At 56.4% G+C, this 9,414-nt stretch overlaps 1 protein-coding gene across 1 annotated transcript; it reads left to right on the top strand.

Annotated features, from left to right (window-relative positions):
• The first annotated feature begins 1,820 nt into the window (after positions 1-1,820).
• Positions 1,821-7,909, top strand: DUSP7 (dual specificity phosphatase 7). The gene is made up of 3 exons (XM_053600364.1): positions 1,821-2,524; positions 3,976-4,410; positions 7,198-7,909. The coding sequence occupies exons 1-3, from the start codon at positions 2,002-2,004 to the stop codon at positions 7,503-7,505; spliced, it is 1,266 nt and encodes a 421-aa protein (XP_053456339.1). The 5' UTR covers positions 1,821-2,001; the 3' UTR covers positions 7,506-7,909.
• Positions 7,910-9,414: the final 1,505 nt, after the last annotated feature.

The raw sequence follows: 9,414 nt of genomic DNA, 5'->3' as shown, positions 1-9,414 counted from the left end.
AAGTGTGTCCTCACAGCCGGATGGATTCCTATACTGGCTGGGCACTGTTCATACTAGTGAACATACTAGTTCATACTAGTTTTCATCAGGAAAACTGAGGTAGAGTGGGAAGAACCATACTCGGGTCATACAAAAAGTCAGCATAGGCAAGACAGGATAGGCCTGGGAATCTCTTTCCACAGGGCCTAGGACCCCAAGGAAGCAGGTTCTGCTCAGCAACTCCAGAACAACCCTGAGTGGAGGTGTTTCTCCTTTCACCTCTTTGGGCATCTGATGGCTGCTGATGAGATCTCTGCTGTGGCCTTTCTGAGACTATGTCTGAGAAGAGACCCCTGTTCTTTAGGGATACTGGGATACAGCTCTGCCACCAAGATGAAACCCTGTTCATATAGAATATCCCTGGCTTGAAAGACTGGCAACGGGGGCTGCTCCTGGGCCGCCCTTTTTCGTGCCTTCTGGTCAGAGGCCAGCGAAAAGCTCAAATCCTCAGGGTTCCAGAGGCCCTCTTTTCCGCAAATCTCAGTCACCTTGGTCCCCTACACCTGACCCTGACCCGACACCACTACACAACCGGAGGTGGGGACAAGGTGGCTCAGAGTTGACAAGCCTCGGGCAGAACGGGGTGGGCGGGGGGAGTTAATCCCCAAGAAGGCGGAGGCACCCTGCACAGCAGGAAATGGACCAGGCGGACCGAAAAGCCCCGAAGAGAACTCCTTCTTGGGGAAGACCATTCCGGCTCCGTACAGAAAGCACACCAGGCCCCGCGCACGCGCGCCACTCCAGTCCAGCCGCTTTGTTCTAGCGCTACCTGAAAACCCATTCACCTCCTCCTCCCGGCCCGCCCGCTAGTAGCTACACCGCACTCTCGGAGACTCCGCCCACTTCCCCAATTGGGTGGAACCGGCGGCGGGTCCCACCTCCCTCTCGCACCGCTTCTTTCGGTCATGATTGGTTCTCTGCGCGGCGCGTGCCCGCCTACCGGGAAAGTTGATTGGTACATTGAGAGGGAGGCAGGAGAAGGAAAGCTGATTATAAAGAAGCGCTCCCCTCCCACCTGCCCCAGTGGAAAAGTCACGTGTCTTTTCACTAGACGTCTGTCACCGCCCCGCTTGTAAAGCTTTCTTAAAGGGCTCATGTTCACTTCCCAGGGGTAATCCTTTCCAGGATTTCTCCACCCCTGCCCATGGAGGTGTCCAACCCTTCCGGTCGCCTAGGTGCAGATTTCCCATCAGGCCTGCTGGAGTGAGACCCTCCCCTCAGGTTTCGGACCCTGTAACAGGGAGACTATGCTGTCTTATGAAATGATGACCACCTAGCTCAGTACCTGGCACGTAGTAGGCTTTCAATTACCATTTGTTGAATGAACTTGAATGAATGAATGGGAATAACAGGCGGAAGGACGGAAGGTTGGCTCAATGTGACCGCCCTCCCACGCCCCATCTCCGGGGAAACTGGTTCAGTGAACATGGTGTGGGGGTGCCATGCGTAGGACTCTCCCCGCCCCAGGCAGGGCAATTCTTCCCATAGGGCACAGAAGAGCTGGGAATGCGGTTAGAGGAGACCAGGGAGGGAGGGTGTCTTGACCAGGCACCCTAAACATGTCGTAGCCAAGGCCGGGTAGGCGAGACTGAGACCGTGAGGAGGCGGGGGGAGGACCCGGGCTCTGGTCTCCGGGCGCATCGGGCCGCGAACGCACCCGAGTACCCGGTGAGGAGGGATGGCAGAGGCGCTGCGCCTTTAAGCCTGGGCGCCAACCCCCGCGCCCCGCCCCTCCGGAGGACGCCTCGCGCGCGGCCGCGGGAGCTGGCGTTTAATTGGGGCTGTCAGGCCGCGGTGCGCGCGGAGGGCCGGGCGGGCGGGACGGAGGCCGGGAGGCCGGGGCGGCGGGCGCGCAGCTCGGCGGGAGGCGGGCGCCCGGAGACGCGGCTGGGGCCCGCGCGGCCGGGGCGCCGTCCCAGGGCAGGGCTGCCCGGCCCCGGCCCCGGGCCGCCCGCTCTCCCCATGAAAAACCAGCTCCGCGGCCCCCCAGCGCGGGCGCACATGTCGGCTTCGGGGGCGGCGGCGGCGGCGGCTGGGGGCACCCGGGCGGGGTCCGAGCCCGGCGCTGGGTGTGGGTCCAACGTGGGCACTGGGGCGAGCGCGGCGACCGGAGCAGGGGCCATGCCCTGCAAGAGTGCGGAGTGGCTACAGGAGGAGCTGGAGGCGCGCGGTGGCGCGTCGTTGCTGCTGCTGGACTGCCGACCGCACGAGCTCTTCGAGTCGTCGCACATCGAAACGGCCATCAACCTAGCCATCCCGGGCCTCATGCTGCGCCGTCTGCGCAAGGGCAACCTGCCCATCCGCTCCATCATCCCCAACCACGCCGACAAGGAGCGTTTCGCCACGCGCTGCAAGGCGGCCACCGTGCTGCTCTACGACGAGGCCACGGCCGAGTGGCAGCCCGAACCCGGCGCTCCAGCCTCAGTGCTCGGTCTGCTCCTACAGAAGCTGCGCGACGACGGCTGCCAGGCCTACTACCTCCAAGGTGAGGACAGCGCCGAGATCCAATAAGGGATCCAGGGCCCCCGGCGACTGCCAGACGCCTCCACTGGAGGTTCTTTCCTTTCTAGGCGCTTGGCCTGCCTAGCCGGACGCCACGTCGTCCCCGGCCCTCATCCGCCCTCCCAGGAGCCCAGTCCCCACAGTGTGGGTTTGGCAAGCGCGGGGCTCCCTCTGCGCCCCCTTTCTCAGCTCCATTCGAGTGGGTGGAACAAATTTTTCCCCACCTAAGGTTTTCTTTTTTTCCCTGATGGTGGGGTGACAATAGCGTCCAGTCTCCAGACTCCCTCAGGAGGAAGGGGCAGTTTCCTGGAATCCTAAAAGCGGCCGGACACCCAATTCTAGCCTGGAATGCGTGTCCCTGGAAGGCCAGGGTCAGGAAGGGCACCTTTTATTCCCATCCCCGTTTCCAGTTCTTGGGGGCCGTTTGGGTTGGGGGTCTCTGGAATCTCAGTGTGGCCCCTACCACCTCAGGGTTGCTGGTTCTTGGAGGTGCTTGAGACAGCGGCAGAAGCAGTGTCTATTGCCTTCCCTGATCCAGGTCTCCTGGGGCCCCCAAGTCCCCAGCTTGTTGCCCCACAGCTTGCAGAAGGGGGAGGCAGCACTGGTGGGGGGAGGCAAGTGGCTGTAGCCGGTGTTTCCAATTAACATTCCAAAATGGCCTCTCACTGGCAGCAGGACGGGAGGGGAGGGGAGGCCTGCGGCACCCTCGGGCGCAGGGCCCATGCCTAGCTGCAAGGCGCTCTCCATCTCTTCCATCCCTGCATAGCCCCAGTGGCCCTCCCCCTCTGCAGGTCCAGGGCTGGGCACCTTGCATTCTAAGGGAGGGCTCTGGAGAAGTGGAGCTGGGACCTCTTCCATGAACCTGCCCCCACTGGGGGAAAGGCCCAGCCACTATCTTCACACTGTCCTCCCCAACTGTGGTTGGCGAGCTGGGCTACCACTAGACTCCCAGTCAGGGGGTCTAGGTTCTCTCTGCTCTAACCAACCCAGATGTGGTTCTGGTTCCTTCCTGTTAGGGAGGTTTGCAGACCCACAGTTGCTGGTCAGAGATGTGCTTGTCTACTTTCCTTTACCACTTAGCTGTTACTGAGCACCTGTGAGTGCATGGGAACTGCAGAGGAATGATCTGGGCCTGTCCTCAAGTGCCCTAAAGCTGATGGTATGGCTGGGGGCCCTGATGTGTTATGGGTAAGGGTTCAGAGCTCAGACACGTTACTTTACCTTCTGAGGCCTGTTTCCTCTTCTGTGAAGTGGTCATAGTTCAGATGGAGAGAACACACAAGAGAGTACACATGTCACATCCTTGGCATGGCCCATGCTGACCATCAATCTTGTGGGGTGTGACTTGGGGAGTCTTGGCCATCGTGGATCTTGTGTGTCCTATTTGGGCTCTCACCAGCCTCTTACCCAGGCCCCATCTCACCTTGGCCACAGGTGGTTTCAACAAGTTCCAAACAGAGTACTCAGAGCACTGCGAGACCAACGTGGACAGTTCATCCTCACCCAGTAGCTCGCCACCCACCTCTGTGCTGGGCTTGGGGGGCCTACGCATCAGCTCTGACTGCTCGGATGGCGAGTCAGACCGAGAGCTGCCTAGCAGTGCCACTGAGTCGGATGGCAGCCCTGTGCCATCTAGCCAACCAGCCTTCCCTGTCCAGATCCTGCCCTACCTCTACCTCGGCTGCGCCAAGGACTCCACCAACCTGGACGTGCTTGGCAAGTACGGCATCAAGTATATCCTCAATGTCACACCCAACTTACCCAATGCCTTCGAGCATGGTGGCGAGTTCACCTACAAGCAGATCCCCATCTCTGACCACTGGAGCCAGAACCTCTCCCAGTTCTTCCCTGAGGCCATCAGCTTCATTGGTAGGTGTTGTATGCTGGACGGAGTGGGTGGGTGTGTCAAGGTGTGTGTAGGACTCAGGGTGTCACCCACACCCAACTGGGTACCTTGGTGCCTGTTGAGACCTGTGGGTACCCTGCATGTGCCAGCTTGTGCCAGTGGGTGTACCTATGCCTGCTGTGAGTCACTGAGTCCCTTGGGCCCCTCTGCCTGTCAGGGCTTGAGCTGTCCCCTGAGTCTTGGGCTCCCCCCAGCTGTCATCTCCTCATGGGCTCTCTGCTGTCTAGCTTGTATTTTTCTGGCTTTTCTGTTGTTTTGTGCTTAGAAAACTGAACCATCATAGCACAGAGACCTCCCACGGATCTCGCTTGCTCTATATCACGCCTTGGCACACGTGTCTCTCCAGGATGGGGTTGTCACAGTGCCTCTTTGGGTTTTACTCTACCTGAGAGAGCAGAAAGGTAGCCCTAAAGCCAAAGGCCTAGCCAAAACAGGCAACTACTTGAATGTGAGACCCAGAATGCTTAGTGAGGTCCCACATTCTCTTGGCAGCCTATGGGGCTGGCTTGTAGTATAAGGGGTATACAGAGAAGGTAGGGGGCCTGAAGAAGGGTTCCCCCACACCAGTGCGTCCTGCTGTCTGGTTTACAGCCCTCTGAGTCCCTTATGTCCCCAGCCTCAGCTGACTTGATCTCCCCACCCTGGTTCCTCCTTAGCCAGCTGGACTGCTAGACTGCAGATCATCTTCCCCTGGCCCAAGGAAGGGGATGGGACACAGGCACCAAATAAATGTAAACCCTGAATTCCTAAGCCTGGTGACCCAGTGTTTCTAACCAGCCTCCTCTGGCAGGGTGGGGGTAGCCTGGGGAGTCTACTCCCAATAGTAACTGTGTCCAGTGGAGGGCGTTTTGGTGTCAGCTAGGCTGGGCTGGCTTTAATAACAGGAAGTGGGAGGCTTCCCCGCCTCATCCGCTTACTGGGAACCAAAAGTAGGTGGCTGGCTGGGAGGAAGGAAGGAAGCTGAGGCCTGGGGGAGGGGTGGCAACTGGGGCAGCCTGGAGTGTCCAGCCGTGCCCCACAGGGACATGGCCAAGAGGGCTATAAGTGCTGCCTCAGCATTCAAGCTCCCCAAACAACGGAAGGGGAGTAGAGAGGGGGAACCTAGATTCCCCAGGCCGAGCCTGGTTTGTGGGTACCTTTATCTTTCGTGAAGATGCCTCCATATCTGCACATCAGGGTGAGGGTATGGAACAAGATGACAAGTGAAGGAATTAAGACCCAAGCATTACATGGGGTCTGTGGGACAGGATCAAGCCCCAGCCATGCTGTGAAAGGGCTTAAAGCCAGAGGAAACAGTTTCACTCGATATCACTGGGGGTGGGTTTGGGGGCTGAGAATTCCTCACATCCTCATGTCATCACCAGAGGCTTGTCCTTACCACCCCTTTTTACTAATCCCAAAGCCCAATTTCAGACCATATGGCTCCCTTGCTAGGTCCTGCCTCAGTGTTTTAGCCATGGGGCTGCCCTGAGAGCCCCTGAGTCTGGATTAAGCACCTTTGATATGCTTAGTCTTGGGTACTCTCAGGTGAGTGAGTGAGGATTCAGAGGGGAAGCTCTGTGGGACCAAAGGCGGCAGTAAAGAATAATTTGTGAACCTGTGTGACATCTTATAGGAAGGTATTGGTTAAGTGCTGTCTATACTTGGCTTCTAGTGGGTTCAGAGGCAGGGATTAGGAACCTTGAGGACCCCAGGGCTGCCTCTTGTTAATCTATGTCCCTGGCACAGTCCCGGCTCACAGGCAACTGCCCTAGGGTCCAGAGAGGAGAGATTTTAGGATTGAGTTGTTCAGTAGCCCAACCAGTATTTACTGGCTCCTACTGTGTATCAGGTAGAGGGGTCTGAATTGCAGCACAGGGAGAGCTCCGGGGTTGACCAAAATCATGCAGTTGGCTTGGTGGGAGATGTCACTGGTCCAAAGCCTGCTGAGGAAGGTCAAGCAAGTGGGAGGGGTGGGCCCCACATGAGCAACCCTACTCATGAAACCTCAGGTGTGGTTGTTGACTTTGTCTCTAGGTCTTTTGGAGCTCAAGTTAAGGCCTTGAGGACTGGCTGAGCACAGGGCAGAGCCAAGTGCAAGGCCAGTCCACCCACTTCCTTCTGGAGGGGATTCCCTCAGGACTGTTTCCCAGGAGACTCTCCAGAGTACCCATGGAAGTTGTACCAAGAGAACAAGCCCAGCCCCCACCCCTAGGTCACAGCCTACCAGCAGCAGTGCTGAGTTAGGAGCCTCCGCATGGCCTTGGGCTTGTCACTTTGTCTTTGTATCTGTTTCCCCATTGATAAAATGGGCTTACTGGCCATAGTTCAGTTGACCCAGAGGATGCAGATTTCACCACCCTCAGCACCAGTGCTAATGTACCATTGCGGCAGCAATAGGACTAGCACAATTCGTATAGTAGCTCATGTTTGTTCAACCCTCACTCCACTCAGGTCCTTAGGAGAGCACTGTGAATAAACAGGCCCATTTTATAGATGAGGAAACTATTTTATAGATGAGGCAGAGGTTGTCCAGTGACTTGGAGCTGAAGCATGGCAGAGCTCTCTCCACAGTCCTGCTCTTGACCTCTACCCCAGGTTGCTGCCCCAACCATGCTGGTCTTGACTAGGTTCCTCAAGAGTCAGGTGGTACCAGCCAGCAACCATTCTGCCCTCTGTGCCTCAGCCTCACCTGCCGTGGTCCCTCTGCCCACCTCGTAGGAAGGCTCCTGGGAGGAAGCACCTCCCTGACTCATGCCTATGTGTTTCAGACGAGGCCCGCTCCAAGAAGTGTGGTGTCCTGGTGCACTGCCTGGCAGGCATCAGCCGCTCAGTGACAGTCACTGTGGCCTACCTGATGCAGAAGATGAACCTGTCACTCAATGACGCCTATGACTTCGTCAAGAGGAAAAAGTCCAACATCTCGCCCAACTTCAACTTCATGGGGCAGCTGCTGGACTTTGAGCGGACGCTGGGGCTAAGCAGCCCATGCGACAACCACGCGCCCAGTGAGCAGCTCTACTTCTCCACACCCACCAACCACAACCTGTTCCCACTCAATACGCTCGAGTCCACGTGAGGCCTGGCACACTCCTGGGCATGGCACCAGGCCCCTGCTCAGCCCTCCACAGGGCCATGTGGGAGGGCCCAAGCCTGCTGCCTCTGGCCTGAGGAACCCACAGATGTTGCCTGTGCCCAGAGGCCCAAGCTAACCAATGGCTGAGTGCCCTTACCGTCCTGTGGGAGCAGGGCTCACAGGCAAAGCCTCCCTCTGCAAAGGTTGCTGGAGAGGCCTCAGCAATCAGACATGTGGCTTTGGGGGCTCATCCTTTCCTAGGACACTCCTTTCTGCTGATGGCCTAGCCAATTTGGCTACTTTTTAAAGACATATCCATGGACTTGAGTTTACTTTTTACTTTTGGCAGGTAAATCCAAGCTCCCTGGAGCACAAAGAGTATTCAAGCTCTTCTTGATTTTTTTTTTTTTTTTTTAACAAAAAGTGTTATTTTCAGGCCACATGCAATAGTGGATTGTATAAACCAGTATTTCATCCCTTGATCCTACAGAGAGAGAAGTGTTCTCAGTTTTTTCGTTCTACAGAAAACAATTGTTTGTTTTGTTTTTTATGGAAAAGACAAACGCCGTGTTGATCTTGACCAAATGCGTTTTGCACATGTGTGAAGCCTCTGTTTCTTCGGTGGGCCCTTCTTGAAGGAGTGGCTTGCTGCTCTCCAGGTGTTGGGACCCCCAGTGATGCCGTCTCTCACCCTTGGCCCAGTCCAGCTTGGCACTGCACTTGGCAGTGAGGACTGCTGCAAGTTGTGATTGGTGGGCTGGATGGGTGGTCTTGGCAATCTCAGTCCTCCCATTCTCCCCTCTGGGGGTCCCTACAGACCTCCCTGAGGCAAAAGTGGGGGGGGGGGGTTTGGGGCTCTGCCACCATCCTTCCAGAGATGGGCAGCAAGGGACTACTAAGCAGTAGCATTAAGCCTCTGGGCTCAGCTCCTAGGAGAGCAGAGGCCCTGGGCCCTTTTATATATTTACCCACTACTTCTGTCTCTCTCTGTAACTGGGAGTGGGGGCCTGGTGGCTGGGGAGAGCTTAGGTGGTGGTGGGGCCAACCCTGCCACCAAATTCTTCCCTGACTCTGGCTGTTGCTTTGGTCCAGCTGCCTCTCCCAGCCTCCTTGTCCCCATTAAAGCCTGCCCTGCTCTCATTTTGCCCATGCCTTCTATTGCCAGGAGACTTGCACCCATTTCAACCCTAGGGCAGGGGCAGGGGGGCAAGGATGGACAAGTGGAAGGGGTGTGCGGCTCTGTCTACCCCACTGTCCATATCCACAGAACAAAGCCACGGATTCCGTTATCCTCCTACAGTTTTGTTTCTTCTCCAACCTCAGTTCTACCAGGTGTCAGGACTGCATGGGGACCCAAGGAGGGGTAAGCAGTCAGGCCAGGGTCCCTGATGGAGCAGCACTCAGCATGTGAGTGAGGCCACAGAAACTCTGCCCCACTGCATCTTACCTCATAGGGGTGGCTTTCAGGGATTCTTTTGGGCAGCAGATTAAAATCTTGCCACAGTTGAGAAATTGACAAAAAGCTTCCATGCTATACATGGTTCTTTCTCTCTTTTATTTTTAAAAAGAAAAACTCAGAAGCATCAGATTTGTGTAAATGAGGGTATGCTAGAGGGTGGCCAGTTTTGCTTTATGATCTTATGAAGGAAAATTTGTGACCCTACATATATATACACACATAAGTATATATATCCCGAACCAGCAACGGGACTTTGTTTATATTGCAAATAAATATTATTTTTTCTTTAAAATGAGTTGATATGTCTTGGGTTTGCTTGGGGTCTAAAGGTGAGGAAGGGCCACTATGGCCTGGCACCTCCATGCCTATTCTGTGAGGCATTGGCCTGGTCCTGCCCTGGCTCTGCCAGGCACCTGCTTAGACCAGTCAGGGGAGAGAGCAGCCAGGGCTTCT

This window comes from Nycticebus coucang, chromosome 8, assembly GCF_027406575.1.
Source record: "Nycticebus coucang isolate mNycCou1 chromosome 8, mNycCou1.pri, whole genome shotgun sequence".
Classification (NCBI taxonomy): Eukaryota; Metazoa; Chordata; class Mammalia; order Primates; family Lorisidae; genus Nycticebus; species Nycticebus coucang.
Note: the sequence above shows the minus strand (reverse complement) of the source record. Positions and strands in the feature narration are given on the sequence as shown.